The 22,500-nt window shown below is 37.7% G+C and overlaps 2 protein-coding genes across 2 annotated transcripts in view; both read right to left on the reverse strand.

The window, feature by feature from the left end:
- LOC137640535 (trypsin-1-like) overlaps nucleotides 1-3,229 on the reverse strand; it is a 6,837-nt gene extending 3,608 nt beyond the window's left edge. The window contains exons 1-3 of the mRNA XM_068373050.1: nucleotides 3,064-3,229; nucleotides 1,073-1,332; nucleotides 59-198 (exon numbers count right to left, since the gene is read on the reverse strand). Coding sequence (XP_068229151.1) covers nucleotides 59-198; nucleotides 1,073-1,332; nucleotides 3,064-3,107 — 444 coding nt within the window. The 5' untranslated portion in view covers nucleotides 3,108-3,229. The remainder of the gene's footprint in view (nucleotides 1-58; nucleotides 199-1,072; nucleotides 1,333-3,063) is intronic.
- A 13,125-nt stretch (nucleotides 3,230-16,354) lies between these two features.
- Nucleotides 16,355-22,500, reverse strand: part of LOC137640536 (uncharacterized) — an 8,130-nt gene continuing 1,984 nt past the window's right edge. Inside the window, exons 2-6 of the mRNA XM_068373051.1 lie at nucleotides 20,978-21,024; nucleotides 19,597-19,691; nucleotides 18,781-18,902; nucleotides 17,589-17,692; nucleotides 16,355-16,619 (exon numbers count right to left, since the gene is read on the reverse strand). Coding sequence (XP_068229152.1) covers nucleotides 16,418-16,619; nucleotides 17,589-17,692; nucleotides 18,781-18,902; nucleotides 19,597-19,691; nucleotides 20,978-21,024 — 570 coding nt within the window. The 3' untranslated portion in view covers nucleotides 16,355-16,417. The remainder of the gene's footprint in view (nucleotides 16,620-17,588; nucleotides 17,693-18,780; nucleotides 18,903-19,596; nucleotides 19,692-20,977; nucleotides 21,025-22,500) is intronic.

The raw sequence follows: 22,500 nt of genomic DNA on the forward strand, positions 1-22,500 counted from the left end.
ACAATGTTAAGACATCTATCATATTTAAAACTATAGAGAGTATAAACGAAAAACTTACCGCACAGCGATCTTTCCCGCCCTCTGGGTATCCTGCACAAATCATTCTGTCCGTGATTCTCGATGGATAATAGCTGTCACACTCCTCCCTGGTTAAAATTGCCACCTCCACTTCATTAAGGACACTTGACAAAGGACCACCTATCATGCAATAAGATCAAGTGTTAATTTTAGACCATATCCTCTGTTATATAGGGTAAGCATGTAAAATGTTTTTTGCGTGTATCCTAACTAAAAGAAAATAAAAACGTTCAATGAAGTCTGTAGAAAAAAATTACAGGAAACTGAATCGAGCAAAATATTATTTCACTATGTTTTATGAGAGAGAATTTCTCCACTAATTATTCTTGGTGGTGTTTAATCCATCTAAAAAAAAAAAAGCCGTCTATTGTGATTATATCGTCGGTGAAAATAGAGAGGAGTCACAATATGAGATATAGTTCACTCAAAGAGCTCAATTGACTCATCACCATTTGTGTGTTAAGATTGAGAACACTATCACTGATATTTTTGGCATTTCCATCATTATTATTATTATTATTATTATTATTATTATTATTATTATTATTATTATTATTATTATTATTATTATTATTATTATTATTACTAGCTAAACTACAACCCTAGTTGAAAAAAAAAATAGAATGTTTATAAGCCCAAGGGCTCCAACTACGAAAAATAGCCCAGTGAAAAAAGGAAATAAGAAAATAAACTACAAGAGAAGTAAAGAAGTATTAGAATAGAACAGTAACAATCTTAAAAGAGATCTTACATATATATAAACTATAAAAACTTGAAATGAAAACAAGATTAAGAGAAATAAGCTAGAATAGTGTGGCTAAGTGTACCATCAAGCAAGTGAACTCTACCCCAAGACAGTGGAAGACCATGGCACAGAGGCTATGGCACTACCCTAGACTGGTTGGATTTTGGAATGTCCTTCTCCCAAAAAAAAACTGCTTAAAAGACCTAAAGAGTCTCTTCTATAAGAACTTTTTCATATCAATCTCCATACCTTCAGAGACGGATCCCCAGCCTGTTGTCACAGCTACAAAGCCACTGTAGTCTTTGGAAAGGTCTGGCAAACAAATGGGCTTCACTCGATCATTGATATTTACAGAATTCATCATAACTATCGTGAAGTCGAAATCCTTTGATGTTTCATTAAATATGTCCACCGAAGGCAACATTTGAATGGGTACTCTCTGCTGAAATTCTGTTGGATTATTGAGGTCATGAGCCCCAAGAAGAACTTCCACGGCACTACCGTTGATCCTGATAAAATAAACGAGGACTGCCTGTCAAAGCGTGAAAATATCAATTCAATGTGTTCTAACAAGAAATAAGGTTACCTACATGACGTAGCATTCATGAAGATTGGCATTGAAAAGTCGATTGACTTCAAATCATTGTCAATCTCAACATATCTCATTTTCCAAATCTTAGTTTCCAGTCTTCGACAAATGTTTTGAATAATTATGACATCTCATTAAAAGATTCAAGTACCATATATATATATATATATATATATATATATATATATATATATATATATATATATATATATACATATATGTACATATATATATTCATATATACACACACACACATATATATATATATATATATATATATATATATATATATATATATATATATATATATATATATATATTATACTTATCAAGATCTTAATCAAAGTGACTTGAAAACAGATTTTGGTAATTCCATGAATTAAGAAAGGAAGGAGGCCCCGTATTAAAATTTCCTTAGAATGAATGAATGAAAGAAAAAAAAAATCAAAACTATTGAAAACACAAATTGGCAACTCAGTCTAATGTAGGAGGCATCTTATAAAACCTTTCCATTTTTTTTCCTGAAATGCTAATTATTCCGGACGAATATTCATGTCACTCTGATTTTGATAGAAATATTACTAGTTTTTAATTGATTGAAGAATCTGTACCACAATTGAATAGACATTGCAAGAGTCAACCCAATTACTAATCGTGGAGCGGCTGGCTGCTTAATTAACAAAACAAAATGGTCTGAATCGTCGTTACCAAACCAGTTAGACGATCAAACCTGAAACAGTTGAGATTTTGGTATAATTGCACTAAGGTCTAAATGATAAAAAACCACAACAAAGAAGTATTCCAATAGAACTTTTGTTTCTGATAAGTATTTCGTGTAATAGGAAGACAACATATATTTAACGTGCCTGTCCACCCTCCCTCTCCCCCTTTTCGCTTAAGAATAATGACCTTGACCTTGACCTTTGACTTTAACATGTATTAACTGGCATGGATTTCCATACACTCCAATATGAACCAAGTTTGAAGTCTCTGTGAAAACGATGTCCAAACTTCTGGCTGATTATGCGAATTGGACATTTTGCTTGACCGTGACCTTGACCTTTGACATTGACCTTCCAAAAATTAATCATTTTCAGCTTTTTACATATCAGTTAATCCCCTCAAGTTTCATTACTCTACGATTAAAAGTGTGACCAGAAAGCTGTTCACAAACACACACACACACACACAAAGGAGGTAAAACATGACCTTGGTGGATTTCCAAAGGAAGGCAATAAAATAATATTTGTGTTCAGACTTCTTGAATCATTATGAAATGACAAATAAGGCTTGAGAAGGTTTTCACTTCTAATGATAACTGCAGCCTTTAAACATTGCTTAATACTATTGCTTTTATTTCTATTTAAGTTTATGAGCTGTTACAGATTGATTCCATATAGCTGAGAGTTAAGTCAAAGTTTTATTCCGTTTATATAACGCTCGTAAGTTTTCTTTTTATATCCTCTTTATGAGATAAAATATTGCCAAGATACGAGATATTGTGAGGAATCAGAGAGAGAGAGAGAGAGAGAGAGAGAGAGAGAGAGAGAGAGAGAGAGAGAGAGAGAGAGAGAGAGAAAGAGAGAGAGGTTTAATTTTTATTATGTTGAAAACCTTCCATTTATTCGCTAGGATACACTAAGTTTCTTACTTGACTATGCAGGATAAAGTCGTCAAAATCGCCAGATCGGTCATCAGAACTCCGCCACAGATGACGTCATTGGTTCCATTACGGACGAAGACTGCTTGCCAGGGGTATTCATTCACCTCGGTCTCCACTCCTCCAACGATGCGGCTGACACGGTTCACAGTGCCACAATTTCCTATTGAAAGCACAATAGAAGAGGAAGAAAATCACACGGTTCACAGTACCACAATTTCCTATAGGAAGCACAAGAGCAGAGGAAGGAAATCACACGGTTCACAGTGCCACAATTTCCTATTGAAAGCACAATAGAAGAGGAAGAAAATCACACGGTTCACAGTACCACAATTTCCTATAGGAAGCACAAGAGCAGAGGAAGGAAATCACACGGTTCACAGTGCCACAATTTCCTATAAAGCACAAAGAAGAGGAAGAAAATCACACGGTTCACAGTGCCACAATTTCCTATAGGAAGCACAAGAGCAGAGGAAGAAAATCACACGGTTCACAGTGCCACAATTTCCTCTAGGAAGCACAAGAGAAGAGGAAGAAAATCACACGGTTCACAGTGCCACAATTTCCTATTAAAGCACAAGAGAAGAGGAAGAAAATCACACGGTTCACAGTGCCACAATTTCCTATTGAAAGCACAAGAGAAGAGGAAGAAAATCACACGGTTCACAGTGCCACAATTTCCTCTAGGAAGCACAAGAGAAGAGGAAGAAAATCACACGGTTCACAGTGCCACAATTTCCTATAGAAGCACAAGAGAAGAGGAAGAAAATCACACGGTTCACAGTACCACAATTTCCTATTGGAAGCACAAGAGAAGAGGAAGAAAATCACACGGTTCACAGAGCCACAATTTCCTATTGGAAGCACAAGAGAAGAGGAAGAAAATCACACGGTTCACAGAGCCACAATTTCCTATTGGAAGCACAAGAGAAGAGGAAGAAAATCACACGGTTCACAGAGCCACAATTTCCTATTGGAAGCACAAGAGAAGAGGAAGAAAATCACACGGTTCACAGAGCCACAATTTCCTATTGGAAGCACAAGAGAAGAGGAAGAAAATCACACGGTTCACAGAGCCACAATTTCCTATTGGAAGCACAAGAGAAGAGGAAGAAAATCACACGGTTCGAAGAGGAAGAAAATCACAGTTCACAGTGCCACAATTTCCTATTGGAAGCACAAGAGAAGAGGAAGAAAATCACACGGTTCACAGTGCCACAATTTCCTATTGGAAGCACAATAGAAGAGGAAGAAAATCACACGGTTCGAAGAGGAAGAAAATCACACGGTTCACAGTGCCAAAATTTCCTATTGAAAGCACAATAAAAGAGGAAGAAAATCACACGGTTCACAGTGCCTACAATTTCCTCTAGGAAGCACAAGAGAAGAGGAAGAAAATCACACGGTTCACAGTGCCACAATTTCCTATAGGAAGCACAAGAGAAGAGGAAGAAAATCACACGGTTCACAGTGCCACAATTTCCTATTGGAAGCACAAGAGAAGAGGAAGAAAATCACACGGTTCACAGTGCCACAATTTCCTATTGGAAGCACAAGAGAAGAGGAAGAAAATCACACGGTTCACAGTGCCACAATTTCCTATTGGAAGCACAAGAGAAGAGGAAGAAAATCACACGGTTCACAGAGCCACAATTTCCTATTGGAAGCACAAGAGAAGAGGAAGAAAATCACACGGTTCACAGAGCCACAATTTCCTATTGGAAGCACAAGAGAAGAGGAAGAAAATCACACGGTTCACAGAGCCACAATTTCCTATTGGAAGCACAAGAGAAGAGGAAGAAAATCACACGGTTCACAGTGCCACAATTTCCTATTGGAAGCACAAGAGAAGAGGAAGAAAATCACACGGTTCGAAGAGGAAGAAAATCACACTGTTCACAGTGCCACAATTTCCTATTGGAAGCACAAGAGAGGAGGAAGAAAATCACACGGTTCACAGTGCCACAATTTCCTATTGGAAGCACAAGAGAAGAGGAAGAAAATCACACTGTTCACAGTGCCACAATTTCCTATTGGAAGCACAAGAGAAGAGGAAGAAAATCACACGGTTCGAAGAGGAAGAAAATCACACTGTTCACAGTGCCACAATTTCCTATTGGAAGCACAAGAGAAGAGGAAGAAAATCACACGGTTCACAGTGCCACAATTTCCTATTGGAAGCACAAGAGAAGAGGAAGAAAATCACACTGTTCACAGTGCCACAATTTCCTATTGGAAGCACAAGAGAAGAGGAAGAAAATCACACGAAGAGGAAGAAAATCACACTGTTCACAGTGCCACAATTTCCTATTGGAAGCACAAGAGAAGAGGAAGAAAATCACACGGTTCACAGTGCCACAATTTCCTATTGGAAGCACAAGAGAAGAGGAAGAAAATCACACGGTTCACAGTGCCACAATTTCCTATTGGAAGCACAAGAGAAGAGGAAGAAAATCACACGGTTCACAGTGCCACAATTTCCTATTGGAAGCACAAGAGAAGAGGAAGAAAATCACACGGTTCACAGTGCCACAATTTCCTATTGGAAGCACAAGAGAAGAGGAAGAAAATCACACGGTTCACAGTGCCACAATTTCCTATTGGAAGCACAAGAGAAGAGGAAGAAAATCACACGGTTCACAGTGCCACAATTTCCTATTGGAAGCACAAGAGAAGAGGAAGAAAATCACACGGTTCACAGTGCCACAATTTCCTATTGGAAGCACAAGAGAAGAGGAAGAAAATCACACGGTTCACAGTGCCACAATTTCCTATTGGAAGCACAAGAGAAGAGGAAGAAAATCACACGAAGAGGAAGGTTCACAGTGCCACAATTTCCTATTGGAAGCACAAGAGAAGAGGAAGAAAATCACACGGTTCGAAGAGGAAGAAAATCACACTGTTCACAGTGCCACAATTTCCTATTGGAAGCACAAGAGAAGAGGAAGAAAATCACACAGTTCACAGTGCCACAATTTCCTATTGGAAGCAAAAGAGAAGAGGAAGAAAATCACACTGTTCACAGTGCCACAATTTCCTATTGGAAGCACAAGAGAAGAGGAAGAAAATCACACGGTTCGAAGAGGAAGAAAATCACACTGTTCACAGTGCCACAATTTCCTATTGGAAGCACAAGAGAAGAGGAAGAAAATCACACGGTTCACAGTGCCACAATTTCCTATTGGAAGCACAAGAGAAGAGGAAGAAAATCACACTGTTCACAGTGCCACAATTTCCTATTGGAAGCACAAGAGAAGAGGAAGAAAATCACACGAAGAGGAAGAAAATCACACTGTTCACAGTGCCACAATTTCCTATTGGAAGCACAAGAGAAGAGGAAGAAAATCACACGGTTCACAGTGCCACAATTTCCTATTGGAAGCACAAGAGAAGAGGAAGAAAATCACACTGTTCACAGTGCCACAATTTCCTATTGGAAGCACAAGAGAAGAGGAAGAAAATCACACGGTTCACAGTGCCACAATTTCCTATTGGAAGCACAAGAGAAGAGGAAGAAAATCACACTGTTCACAGTGCCACAATTTCCTATTGGAAGCACAAGAGAAGAGGAAGAAAATCACACTGTTCACAGTGCCACAATTTCCTATTGGAAGCACAAGAGAAGAGGAAGAAAATCACACGGTTCACAGTGCCACAATTTCCTATTGGAAGCACAAGAGAAGAGGAAGAAAATCACACGGTTCGAAGAGGAAGAAAATCACACTGTTCACAGCGCCACAATTTCCTATTGGAAGCACAAGAGAAGAGGAAGAAAATCACACGGTTCACAGTGCCACAATTTCCTATTGGAAGCACAAGAGAAGAGGAAGAAAATCACACGGTTCACAGTGCCACAATTTCCTATTGGAAGCACAAGAGAAAAGGAAGAAAATCACACGGTTCACAGTGCCACAATTTCCTATTGGAAGCACAAAGAAAAGGAAGAAAATCACACTGTTCACAGTGCCACAATTTCCTATTGGAAGCACAAGAGAAGAGGAAGAAAATCACACTGTTCACAGTGCCACAATTTCCTATTGGAAGCACAAGAGAAGAGGAAAGAAAATCACACTGTTCACAGTGCCACAATTTCCTATTGGAAGCACAAGAGAAGAGGAAGAAAATCAAACGGTTCGAAGAGGAAGAAAATCACACTGTTCACAGTGCCACAATTTCCTATTGGAAGCACAAGAGAAGAGGAAGAAAATCACACGGTTCGAAGAGGAAGAAAATCACACTGTTCACAGTGCCACAATTTCCTATTGGAAGCACAAGAGAAGAGGAAGAAAATCACACTGTTCACAGTGCCACAATTTCCTATTGGAAGCACAAGAGAAGAGGAAGAAAATCACACGGTTCACAGTGCCACAATTTCCTATTGGAAGCACAAGAGAAAAGGAAGAAAATCACACGGTTCACAGTGCCACAATTTCCTATTGGAAGCACAAAAGAAAAGGAAGAAAATCACACGGTTCACAGTGCCACAATTTCCTATTGGAAGCACAAGAGAAGAGGAAGAAAATCACACGGTTCACAGTGCCACAATTTCCTATTGGAAGCACAAGAGAAGAGGAAGAAAATCACACGGTTCACAGTGCCACAATTTCCTATTGGAAGCACAAGAGAAGAGGAAGAAAATCACACGGTTCACAGTGCCACAATTTCCTATTGGAAGCACAAGAGAAGAGGAAGAAAATCACACTGTTCACAGTGCCACAATTTCCTATTGGAAGCACAAGAGAAGAGGAAGAAAATCACACGAAGAGGAAGAAAATCACACTGTTCACAGTGCCACAATTTCCTATTGGAAGCACAAGAGAAGAGGAAGAAAATCACACGGTTCACAGTGCCACAATTTCCTATTGGAAGCACAAGAGAAGAGGAAGAAAATCACACGGTTCACAGTGCCACAATTTCCTATTGGAAGCACAAGAGAAGAGGAAGAAAATCACACGGTTCACAGTGCCACAATTTCCTATTGGAAGCACAAGAGAAGAGGAAGAAAATCACACGGTTCACAGTGCCACAATTTCCTATTGGAAGCACAAGAGAAGAGGAAGAAAATCACACGGTTCACAGTGCCACAATTTCCTATTGGAAGCACAAGAGAAGAGGAAGAAAATCACACGGTTCACAGTGCCACAATTTCCTATTGGAAGCACAAGAGAAGAGGAAGAAAATCACACGGTTCACAGTGCCACAATTTCCTATTGGAAGCACAAGAGAAGAGGAAGAAAATCACACGGTTCACAGTGCCACAATTTCCTATTGGAAGCACAAGAGAAGAGGAAGAAAATCACACGGTTCACAGTGCCACAATTTCCTATTGGAAGCACAAGAGAAGAGGAAGAAAATCACACGGTTCACAGTGCCACAATTTCCTATTGGAAGCACAAGAGAAAAGGAAGAAAATCACACGGTTCACAGTGCCACAATTTCCTATTGGAAGCACAAAAGAAAAGGAAGAAAATCACACGGTTCACAGTGCCACAATTTCCTATTGGAAGCACAAGAGAAGAGGAAGAAAATCACACTGTTCACAGTGCCACAATTTCCTATTGGAAGCACAAGAGAAGAGGAAGAAAATCACACTGTTCACAGTGCCACAATTTCCTATTGGAAGCACAAGAGAAGAGGAAGAAAATCAAACGGTTCGAAGAGGAAGAAAATCACACTGTTCACAGTGCCACAATTTCCTATTGGAAGCACAAGAGAAGAGGAAGAAAATCACACGGTTCGAAGAGGAAGAAAATCACACTGTTCACAGTGCCACAATTTCCTATTGGAAGCACAAGAGAAGAGGAAGAAAATCACACGGTTCACAGTGCCACAATTTCCTATTGGAAGCACAAGAGAAAAGGAAGAAAATCACACGGTTCACAGTGCCACAATTTCCTATTGGAAGCACAAAGAAAAGGAAGAAAATCACACGGTTCACAGTGCCACAATTTCCTATTGGAAGCACAAGAGAAGAGGAAGAAAATCACACGGTTCACAGTGCCACAATTTCCTATTGGAAGCACAAGAGAAGAGGAAGAAAATCACACGGTTCACAGTGCCACAATTTCCTATTGGAAGCACAAGAGAAGAGGAAGAAAATCACACGGTTCACAGTGCCACAATTTCCTATTGGAAGCACAAGAGAAGAGGAAGAAAATCACACGGTTCACAGTGCCACAATTTCCTATTGGAAGCACAAGAGAAGAGGAAGAAAATCACACGGTTCACAGTGCCACAATTTCCTATTGGAAGCACAAGAGAAGAGGAAGAAAATCACACGGTTCACAGTGCCACAATTTCCTATTGGAAGCACAAGAGAAGAGGAAGAAAATCACACTGTTCACAGTGCCACAATTTCCTATTGGAAGCACAAGAGAAGAGGAAGAAAATCACACGGTTCGAAGAGGAAGAAAATCACACTGTTCACAGTGCCACAATTTCCTATTGGAAGCACAAGAGAAGAGGAAGAAAATCACACGGTTCGAAGAGGAAGAAAATCACACTGTTCACAGTGCCACAATTTCCTATTGGAAGCACAAGAGAAGAGGAAGAAAATCACACGGTTCACAGTGCCACAATTTCCTATTGGAAGCACAAGAGAAGAGGAAGAAAATCACACTGTTCACAGTGCCACAATTTCCTATTGGAAGCACAAGAGAAGAGGAAGAAAATCACACGTCACACTGTTCACAGTGCCACAATTTCCTATTGGAAGCACAAGAGAAGAGGAAGAAAATCACACGGTTCACAGTGCCACAATTTCCTATTGGAAGCACAAGAGAAGAGGAAGAAAATCACACGGTTCACAGTGCCACAATTTCCTATTGGAAGCACAAGAGAAGAGGAAGAAAATCACACGGTTCACAGTGCCACAATTTCCTATTGGAAGCACAAGAGAAGAGGAAGAAAATCACACGGTTCACAGTGCCACAATTTCCTATTGGAAGCACAAGAGAAGAGGAAGAAAATCACACGGTTCACAGTGCCACAATTTCCTATTGGAAGCACAAGAGAAGAGGAAGAAAATCACACGAAGAGGAAGAAAATCACACTGTTCACAGTGCCACAATTTCCTATTGGAAGCACAAGAGAAGAGGAAGAAAATCACACGGTTCACAGTGCCACAATTTCCTATTGGAAGCACAAGAGAAGAGGAAGAAAATCACACGGTTCACAGTGCCACAATTTCCTATTGGAAGCACAAGAGAAGAGGAAGAAAATCACACGGTTCACAGTGCCACAATTTCCTATTGGAAGCACAAGAGAAGAGGAAGAAAATCACACGGTTCACAGTGCCACAATTTCCTATTGGAAGCACAAGAGAAGAGGAAGAAAATCACACGGTTCACAGTGCCACAATTTCCTATTGGAAGCACAAGAGAAGAGGAAGAAAATCACACTGTTCACAGTGCCACAATTTCCTATTGGAAGCACAAGAGAAGAGGAAGAAAATCACACGGTTCACAGTGCCACAATTTCCTATTGGAAGCACAAGAGAAGAGGAAGAAAATCACACTGTTCACAGTGCCACAATTTCCTATTGGAAGCACAAGAGAAGAGGAAGAAAATCACACGAAGAGGAAGAAAATCACACTGTTCACAGTGCCACAATTTCCTATTGGAAGCACAAGAGAAGAGGAAGAAAATCACACGGTTCACAGTGCCACAATTTCCTATTGGAAGCACAAGAGAAGAGGAAGAAAATCACACGGTTCACAGTGCCACAATTTCCTATTGGAAGCACAAGAGAAGAGGAAGAAAATCACACGGTTCACAGTGCCACAATTTCCTATTGGAAGCACAAGAGAAGAGGAAGAAAATCACACGGTTCACAGTGCCACAATTTCCTATTGGAAGCACAAGAGAAGAGGAAGAAAATCACACGGTTCACAGTGCCACAATTTCCTATTGGAAGCACAAGAGAAGAGGAAGAAAATCACACGGTTCACAGTGCCACAATTTCCTATTGGAAGCACAAGAGAAGAGGAAGAAAATCACACGGTTCACAGTGCCACAATTTCCTATTGGAAGCACTAGAGAAGAGGAAGAAAATCACACGGTTCACAGTGCCACAATTTCCTATTGGAAGCACAAGAGAAGAGGAAGAAAATCACACGGTTCACAGTGCCACAATTTCCTATTGGAAGCACTAGAGAAGAGGAAGAAAATCACACGGTTCACAGTGCCACAATTTCCTATTGGAAGCACAAGAGAAGAGGAAGAAAATCACACGGTTCACAGTGCCACAATTTCCTATTGGAAGCACTAGAGAAGAGGAAGAAAATCACACGGTTCACAGTGCCACAATTTCCTATTGGAAGCACTAGAGAAGAGGAAGAAAATCACACGGTTCACAGTGCCACAATTTCCTATTGGAAGCACAAGAGAAGAGGAAGAAAATCACACGGTTCACAGTGCCACAATTTCCTATTGGAAGCACAAGAGAAGAGGAAGAAAATCACACGGTTCACAGTGCCACAATTTCCTATTGGAAGCACAAGAGAAGAGGAAGAAAATCACACGGTTCACAGTGCCACAATTTCCTATTGGAAGCACAAGAGAAGAGGAAGAAAATCACACGGTTCACAGTGCCACAATTTCCTATTGGAAGCACAAGAGAAGAGGAAGAAAATCACACGGTTCACAGTGCCACAATTTCCTATTGGAAGCACAAGAGAAGAGGAAGAAAATCACACGGTTCACAGTGCCACAATTTCCTATTGGAAGCACAAGAGAAGAGGAAGAAAATCACACGGTTCACAGTGCCACAATTTCCTATTGGAAGCACAAGAGAAGAGGAAGAAAATCACACGGTTCACAGTGCCACAATTTCCTATTGGAAGCACAAGAGAAGAGGAAGAAAATCACACGGTTCACAGTGCCACAATTTCCTATTGGAAGCACAAGAGAAGAGGAAGAAAATCACACGGTTCACAGTGCCGCAATTTCCTATTGGAAGCACAAGAGAAGAGGAAGAAAATCACACGGTTCACAGTGCCGCAATTTCCTATTGGAAGCACAAGAGAAGAGGAAGAAAATCACACGGTTCACAGTGCCGCAATTTCCTATTGGAAGCACAAGAGAAGAGGAAGAAAATCACACGGTTCACAGTGCCGCAATTTCCTATTGGAAGCACAAGAGAAGAGGAAGAAAATCACACGGTTCACAGTGCCGCAATTTCCTATTGGAAGCACAAGAGAAGAGGAAGAAAATCACACGGTTCACAGTGCCGCAATTTCCTATTGGAAGCACAAGAGAAGAGGAAGAAAATCACACGGTTCACAGTGCCACAATTTCCTATTGGAAGCACAAGAGAAGAGGAAGAAAATCACACGGTTCACAGTGCCACAATTTCCTATTGGAAGCACAAGAGAAGAGGAAGAAAATCACACTGTTCACAGTGCCACAATTTCCTATTGGAAGCACAAGAGAAGAGGAAGAAAATCACACGGTTCACAGTGCCACAATTTCCTATTGGAAGCACAAGAGAAGAGGAAGAAAATCACACGGTTCGAAGAGGAAGAAAATCACACTGTTCACAGTGCCACAATTTCCTATTGGAAGCACAAGAGAAGAGGAAGAAAATCACACGGTTCACAGTGCCACAATTTCCTATTGGAAGCACAAGAGAAGAGGAAGAAAATCACACGGTTCGAAGAGGAAGAAAATCACACTGTTCACAGTGCCACAATTTCCTATTGGAAGCACAAGAGAAGAGGAAGAAAATCACACTGTTCACAGTGCCACAATTTCCTATTGGAAGCACAAGAGAAGAGGAAGAAAATCACACTGTTCACAGTGCCACAATTTCCTATTGGAAGCACAAGAGAAGAGGAAGAAAATCACACGGTTCACAGTGCCACAACTTCCTATTGGAAGCACAAGAGAAGAGGAAGAAAATCACACGGTTCGAAGAGGAAGAAAATCACACTGTTCACAGTGCCACAATTTCCTATTGGAAGCACAAGAGAAGAGGAAGAAAATCACACTGTTCACAGAGCCACAATTTCCTATTGGAAGCACAAGAGAAGAGGAAGAAAATCACACGGTTCGAAGAGGAAGAAAATCACACTGTTCACAGTGCCACAATTTCCTATTGGAAGCACAAGAGAAGAGGAAGAAAATCACACTGTTCACAGTGCCACAATTTCCTATTGGAAGCACAAGAGAAGAGGAAGAAAATCACACGGTTCACAGTGCCACAACTTCCTATTGGAAACACAAGAGAAGAGGAAGAAAATCACACGGTTCACAGTGCCACAATTTCCTATTGGAAGCACAAGAGAAGAGGAAGAAAATCACACGGTTTGAAGAGGAAGAAAATCACACTGTTCACAGTGCCACAATTTCCTATTGGAAGCACAAGAGAAGAGGAAGAAAATCACACGGTTCACAGTGCCACAATTTCCTATTGGAAGCACAAGAGAAGAGGAAGAAAATCACACGGTTCGAAGAGGAAGAAAATCACACGGTTCACAGTGCCACAATTTCCTATTGGAAGCACAAGAGAAGAGGAAGAAAATCACACTGTTCACAGTGCCACAATTTCCTATTGGAAGCACAAGAGAAGAGGAAGAAAATCACACTGTTCACAGTGCCACAATTTCCTATTGGAAGCACAAGAGAAGAGGAAGAAAATCACACGGTTCACAGTGCCACAATTTCCTATTGGAAGCACAAGAGAAGAGGAAGAAAATCACACGGTTCGAAGAGGAAGAAAATCACACTGTTCACAGTGCCACAATTTCCTATTGGAAGCACAAGAGAAGAGGAAGAAAATCACACGGTTCGAAGAGGAAGAAAATCACACTGTTCACAGTGCCACAATTTCCTATTGGAAGCACAAGAGAAGAGGAAGAAAATCACACGGTTCGAAGAGGAAGAAAATCACACTGTTCACAGTGCCACAATTTCCTATTGGAAGCACAAGAGAAGAGGAAGAAAATCACACTGTTCACAGTGCCACAATTTCCTATTGGAAGCACAAGAGAAGAGGAAGAAAATCACACTGTTCACAGTGCCACAATTTCCTATTGGAAGCACAAGAGAAGAGGAAGAAAATCACACGGTTCACAGTGCCACAATTTCCTATTGGAAGCACAAGAGAAGAGGAAGAAAATCACACGGTTCGAAGAGGAAGAAAATCACACTGTTCACAGTGCCACAATTTCCTATTGGAAGCACAAGAGAAGAGGAAGAAAATCACACGGTTCGAAGAGGAAGAAAATCACACTGTTCACAGTGCCACAATTTCCTATTGGAAGCACAAGAGAAGAGGAAGAAAATCACACGGTTCGAAGAGGAAGAAAATCACACTGTTCACAGTGCCACAATTTCCTATTGGAAGCACAAGAGAAGAGGAAGAAAATCACACTGTTCACAGTGCCACAATTTCCTATTGGAAGCACAAGAGAAGAGGAAGAAAATCACACGGTTCACAGTGCCACAATTTCCTATTGGAAGCACAAGAGAAGAGGAAGAAAATCACACTGTTCACAGTGCCACAATTTCCTATTGGAAGCACAAGAGAAGAGGAAGGAAATCACACTGTTCACAGTGCCACAATTTCCTATTGGAAGCACAAGAGAAGAGGAAGAAAATCACACGGTTCACAGTGCCACAATTTCCTATTGGAAGCACAAGAGAAGAGGAAGAAAATCACACGGTTCACAGTGCCACAATTTCCTATTGGAAGCACAAGAGAAGAGGAAGAAAATCACACGGTTCGAAGAGGAAGAAAATCACACTGTTCACAGTGCCACAATTTCCTATTGGAAGCACAAGAGAAGAGGAAGAAAATCACACGGTTCACAGTGCCACAATTTCCTATTGGAAGCACAAGAGAAGAGGAAGAAAATCACACGGTTCACAGTGCCACAATTTCCTATTGGAAGCACAAGAGAAGAGGAAGGAAATCACACTGTTCACAGTGCCACAATTTCCTATTGGAAGCACAAGAGAAGAGGAAGAAAATCACACGGTTCACAGTGCCACAATTTCCTATTGGAAGCACAAGAGAAGAGGAAGGAAATCACACTGTTCACAGTGCCACAATTTCCTATTGGAAGCACAAGAGAAGAGGAAGAAAATCACACGGTTCACAGTGCCACAATTTCCTATTGGAAGCACAAGAGAAGAGGAAGAAAATCACACTGTTCACAGTGCCACAATTTCCTATTGGAAGCACAAGAGAAGAGGAAGAAAATCACACTGTTCACAGTGCCACAATTTCCTATTGGAAGCACAAGAGAAGAGGAAGAAAATCACACGGTTCACAGTGCCACAATTTCCTATTGGAAGCACAAGAGAAGAGGAAGGAAATCACACGGTTCACAGTGCCACAATTTCCTATTGGAAGCACAAGAGAAGAGGAAGGAAATCACACGGTTCACAGTGCCACAATTTCCTATTGGAAGCACAAGAGAAGAGGAAGAAAATCACACTGTTCACAGTGCCACAATTTCCTATTGGAAGCACAAGAGAAGAGGAAGGAAATCACACTGTTCACAGTGCCACAATTTCCTATTGGAAGCACAAGAGAAGAGGAAGAAAATCACACGGTTCACAGTGCCACAATTTCCTATTGGAAGCACAAGAGAAGAGGAAGAAAATCACACGGTTCACGGTGCCACAATTTCCTATTGGAAGCACAAGAGAAGAGGAAGGAAATCACACTGTTCACAGTGCCACAATTTCCTATTGGAAGCACAAGAGAAGAGGAAGAAAATCACACGGTTCACAGTGCCACAATTTCCTATTGGAAGCACAAGAGAAGAGGAAGGAAATCACACGGTTCACAGTGCCACAATTTCCTATTGGAAGCACAAGAGAAGAGGAAGAAAATCACACGGTTCACAGTGCCACAATTTCCTATTGGAAGCACAAGAGAAGAGGAAGAAAATCACACGGTTCGAAGAGGAAGAAAATCACACTGTTCACAGTGCCACAATTTCCTATTGGAAGCACAAGAGAAGAGGAAGAAAATCACACTGTTCACAGTGCCACAATTTCCTATTGGAAGCACAAGAGAAGAGGAAGGAAATCACACGGTTCACAGTGCCACAATTTCCTATTGGAAGCACAAGAGAAGAGGAAGAAGAATTTTGCCTATCGTTACTTTATCTTTTGTATCATCAACAAAACTATTGATTAAAAATTCATCATTACAAAAAAAAATCGTGCAAACAAACACTTGACTTACTGCATGGTGCTGCTCATGTTGAAGTTCAAAACATCGTCGTTGTTGACGTTATGAAATAAAAGATGGTTTTAAAATAGATATTTCACTCTCTTGAAAATAGGATTCTTTTAAAGGTTTGAGAAAACCGAATAAATCTTAGCGACTCTATATAATAATATCTGCTAAAGGTAATACGAAGTTTGTATATCCATTCAATGTTTTAAAATGAAAATCTTCCATTTTACCTGAAGCAGTGATAGTGCAGGAGAAGCCCTTCCTCCTCATTTGACTGCTGCTGGTTCTGAAGTAAACCTTCATGTTGTTGTCGTTGATTGTTTTTGTGAGTTTGGACCGTCTTCTGCAGAACCTTAAGATTTGAGAAAACAAATCAGGTTCTCGTACACAGGCGATGACACATCGCTAACTTACTACATTCATATTTATTTCACAATCCACCAGGAATTCTTTTTAGGTGTATAAAAACAGTGTATTTTTGTAATTTACTTTTAAGTAAATCTAGATTTCCATGGTAAGGTTTTTCAAAATTCCTATTTTTCCTGCATACTTTACAATATTAGTTCATTGTAATGAAAATTTCGTACATATTTTCTTAGTCTTTAAAGAGTATCACCGTTTTCAAAAGGGTTATTATTATTATTATTATTATTATTATTATTATTATTATTATTATTAGCTGAGCTAGAACCTTAGTCAGAAAAGCAGGATGCTCTGAGCTCAAGGGCTCTAACAGGGAAAAATAGCCCAGGGAAGAAAGGAAATAAATAAACTATGAGAGACGTAATGATAATTAGAAATAAAGATGTTTTAAGATTAGTAATAGCATTAAATAAATCTATCACATATAAACTGTAAAACCTTAGAAAGAAATATAAGAGGAAGAGAAATAAGATGAAACAGATTTTGAAACTGATTAAGGTTATCAATGTCTTCTGTTTATGATTTATATTATTGAAAGTGAAAACTTTCTAAGCAAACTTTCTGTGTATAGTTTCATTAACTATAGAATATCTAAAAAAGGATATGTTCTCTTATAATTGATCTGTATTCTCCTTATTCTTTATCATCGTTTGAGTGTCTGATGTTAGAGGAAATATAACGAGAGAGTTTTACAAAAATCATTAAATGTTTTCATTTTCCAAGATAAAGATAATACTTTTAACCACCTCGATTTCAATTTTAGAGTTCAAAATTGCTCCAACTGTAGTAAGGCCTACGAAATTCATATGATAATTCACATCTAAGAAAGTTGTAATGAAAAGCAGTAGTAGAAAAACAATCGGTTATGATAACATTGTTACTTCAGCTTAGTAATTACCTTTCACTGTAGCCCCCACCAGTAATTCTGAGGGAGGACTGTTTGCAGGCTCTCAGTTGGAACAGGCCACACGAAATGGTCAGCTTCGAGTCAGAATCAATTGCCTGAAAAAGGTCTTCAAATGAATGGACCTGCCACTAATTTAGTATTCTCTAGTACATATACATATATATATATATATATATATATATATATATATATATATATATATATATATATATATATATATGTATATGTGTGTGTATATATATATATATATATGTATATATATATATATATATATATATATATATATATATATATATATATATATATATATATATACTTTTACTATTATTGTTCGACACCAAACAATAAATGGAGAGAAGTAAATGTATTTCTGCTGTTATCCTGAAAACTATCTGCAGGACAGTCAGTCCGGAGAGAAACTATCTTCGTTTTTCAGACGCCACTAAGACATTGTCTATTCAATATATACAGTATATATATATATATATATATATATATATATATATATATATATATATATATATATATATTGAATTAATAATGTCTTGGTGGCGTTCATAAATCAAAAATAGTTTGTCCTCCAGATAGTTTTCAGAATAACAGGGAAACGTTTTTCAGTTTCTTCATTTATAACTTGATATCGACACTTGTTTCGAATCAGTTGGTGACTTTTCTTCAGGACTGCATTGGTTGAGTGATCGAATGACACTTTAACATAAAGGCTGTGCGCGTGAGAATTCTCATACAAAAATATTTGGAAACTCTGAAACTAATTAGTTAGAATTGATAAAGGAAAACTTTAGAGTCTTTGAAATATACAGAGAGAGAGAGAGAGAGAGAGGGAGAGAGAGAGAGAGAGAGAGAGAGAGAGAGAGAGAGAGAGAGAGAGAGAGAGAGAGAGAGAGAGAGAGAGAGTGATTTGTCATTACTAGGAACAAGTTATCCCTCCTTCAGCACGCCAAAAATACTGAAGAAGAAAACCTGTGATGTATCAACTTGCATCAGTTTGATTAAACGAAGAAAGCTAGAGTTTATTTCTGCTAGTGACTTGGCCAATTTATTTAGGTAGCTCATTAAAAAAACAAATTTATAAAGATTTAGAGACATCACTCCATTATAAATCAAAGCTTTAATGATGGCAATAATAATTGTATCAACCAACAGACAATTTGTTCGAGCAAACCTCAAAAGTCCATCGGCAGTCTTCCTTCTTACGATATTTGCCATTGAGCCTCTTCGATTTGATAGCCACACTCTCGCCTCTGTCCAGTCTGAGTGTTTGACCACACTTGGCATAATTGCTTTCTGCAAATCAAGAATTTCCTCTTAGACAATATAAGTTAAAAAGGTGAAATTACAAGAATACATTTAAAAATAATGATAATGTTATTATTATCATTATTATTATTATTATTATTATTATTATTATTATTATTATTATTATTATTATTATTATTATTATCATTAATACTTTAAAAGCTACATAGTTGAAAAAGCTGGATGCTATAAGCCCAGGGGTCCAACAGGGGAAATAGTCCAGTGAGGAAAGGAAATGATGAAAAATGAAATATTTCAGGAACAGTAAAACATTAGGATAAATATTTCCTATATAAACAGTTAAAACCTAAAAAAATAAGAGTGAAGAGAAATTAGATAGAGTAGTGTGGCCGAGTGTATCCTCAAGCAAGAGAACTCTAAGCCAAGACAGTGGAAGACGATGGTACGAAGGCTATGGCACTACCCAAGACAAGAGAACAATGGTTTGATTTTGGAGTGTCCTTCTCCTAGAATAGCTGCTTACTATAGCTAAATAGTCTTTTCTATCCATACCAAGAGGAAAGAATCCCCTGAACAATTACAGTGCAGTAGTTAACCCTTTGAAAAAAGTGGAATTGTTTTCAACATATTAAATTCGTAATACTAAAAGTAACGAATTTTTTCTCACAGTAAAAATGATATAATTATGCAGGATAAATCTTATGAAAACGTTTATAAGGACCTTGTTCATCATTTAGCTGTTCAAGATTTCTTGGCTCGTGAATCCACTGGGGTTGAACTGAAGAACCATCTTCGAATAATGGATCCGAGATCAATCTGAAAGAAGGAAATCATGGAATCAAATCAGATAGCAATATATTTCTAATCTTGATTGCATACAGATCCTTTTTCTGTCCTGTCAATCTTGATTTCCAATATTATAGAACTAATCTAAAACATATTTTTCTTTTGGAAAGGAACATCCAGTTTAGTTTCTATTTTTAGTCTTGATTTTTTCCTAATGTATTCTACCTATTGTTTATTTTTTTACTATTAATGTTTATATTGTATCGTCAAGACATGTTAAGAGGAGGTGATATTATTATTATTATTATTATTATTATTATTATTATTATTATTATTAGCTAAGCTACAATACTTCTTGGAAAAGCTAGTTGCTTTAAGCCCAAGGGCTCAAAAAGAGAATAATAGCAAATCGAGGTAAGGAAATAAGGAAATAAATAAACTATGTTAGAAATAATGAACAAGTGAAATAATTTAAGAACAGAAACAACATTAAAATAGATCTTCCAGATTTAAACTATGAAAACTTCAAAATAAACTAGAGAAGAGAAATAAGAAAGAATAGTGTGCCCGAGTGTACCCTTAAGCAAGAGAACTCTTCCCCAAGACATTGGAAGACCATGTTACAGAGGTTATGGCACTACCCAAGATTAGAGAGCAATGGTTTGATTTTAGAGTGTCCTCCTAGAAGAGTTGCTTAACAGCTAGAAAGTCTCTTCTACACTTACCAAGAGGAAAGTAGCCACTGGACAATTACAGTACAGTAGTGAACTACTTGAGTAAATAACTGCTGAGTAATCTTAGTGTTGCCAGGTGTATGCGGACAGAGGAGAATGTGTAAAATATAAGCTAGAATATAGGCAAAGAAAAAACTAGCCATAACCAGAGAGAGGGATCCAATATATTACTGTCTGGCAGGTCAAAGGACCCAGCAGCTCTCTAGGGGCATATTGTTTACCAAAAGCTCTCAATCCCCTGTTTACCCTTCTTTTAATTTCAGTCTCGTGTCCTGGAGAAACAGTCACTGTCTAACCTAAGTATGTATATTCATTAACAGTTTCTAGAGGTTCTTACATAACTCTTATTTACTGTCTCTACATTTTCATTGAACATTATCTTAGTTTTACTCATATTCATTTTCAGTCCTACATTTCTTCTTTTTTTTTTTTGTATTCAAATCTTTCATCATCTTTTGTAATTCCTCCCATAATTCCCTAAACACACCTATGAAATCTGCAAGTCTTAAGGTATTCCTAATTAATATTTATTGCTACATTTTCCCAATTTAAATTCCTAAAAAGGAAACAAAATATACTTACGCTTCGTCTCCATTCGAGGTGGGAGAGGAACTGGTGCACAAGAAGCCCTGTGAAATAAAAGTGGTCTTAGTAGTCTGATTACTTAGAAAGAAATATATGCTACTTTCCTCAAGGCCATTATATGCCCGGAGGAATTTCTAAGTTCAACAGAACAAAAAAAGAACTGTATTTTGGAAAACGGGATTTATTGAAGGGGACCTATGATGACTCATTTTGCTAAACTAAACATATCTATTTTGTATAGAATATTTATCATCATCATCATCATCATCATCATTATTATTATTATTATTATTATTATTATTATTATTATTATTATTATTATTATTATTATTAGCGAAGCTACAACCCTAGTTAGAACAGCAGGATTTTTCAACAGGGAAAGTAACCTATTGAGAACAAGGAAATAAGGACAAAATAAACTACATATGACGAGAAATGAATGAAATAGTTCATGCTATCTTAATTAAGATCAGTAACAACGTTGAAGTAGATCAGTCATATAAAAACTATAGAACGAGATAAGCAAACAATACTCGAAACTAGACAGAAAGAAAGAATTAAAACATGTCTTCATAATGGACTGATTACCGAAATTCTTAAAAGACTTTCTCAATGAGCCAATTCATTTCGTTGTAAAGGAAGAAGAAAAAGATAGCATGTTTCTCAAAAGTCAATTTGTTATCAATATCACACCTAAAATTCTAAAAAAGTCATACAGAGTTAAAGAAACATCAATGCTGAGATCCGGATGTTGAGGAGCCAATATCCTTGATCTACTTACAATCATACTTTGAGTTTTGTTAGGATTCAACTTCATGTCCCATAATTTGCACCATGCACTAATTTTAGCTAGATCTCTATTAAGGGATTCAGCAACGTCAGATCTACATTCAGGAGGTGGAATTGATGCAAAGAGAGTAGCATCATCTGCATATCCAAAAAGCTTGTTTTCTAAGCAAGACCACATGTCGTGTGTATATAGTATGCAAAGTAATGGGTCAAGAATAATAAAATAACAAAAGAATAAAATGGCATCAGATGAGTTTTACATGTGGTTGTTATGAAGATCATTTTTGATATGTCCTTATCAAAGGAAAATATCTATGGAAAATCGGTAAAAGCTAAAAAGTTTCTATTTGAGAGTCGAGTACATACGAACACGCGCACACTCTATATAAATAAATATATATATATATTTATATATATATATATATATATATATATATATATATATATATATATATATACATATATATATATATATATATATATGTGTGTATATATATTCATGTATATATATATATATATATATATATATATATATATATTATGTATATACATATATATATATATATATATATATATATATATATATATATTTATATTTATATATATGGTATATATATATATGTATATATATATATATATATATATATATAGATATATAGATATAGATATATGTGTATATACATATATATAGATATATATATATATATATATATATATATATATATATATAT

Source organism: Palaemon carinicauda, chromosome 5 (assembly GCF_036898095.1).
Source record: "Palaemon carinicauda isolate YSFRI2023 chromosome 5, ASM3689809v2, whole genome shotgun sequence".
Lineage (NCBI taxonomy): Eukaryota > Metazoa > Arthropoda > Malacostraca > Decapoda > Palaemonidae > Palaemon > Palaemon carinicauda.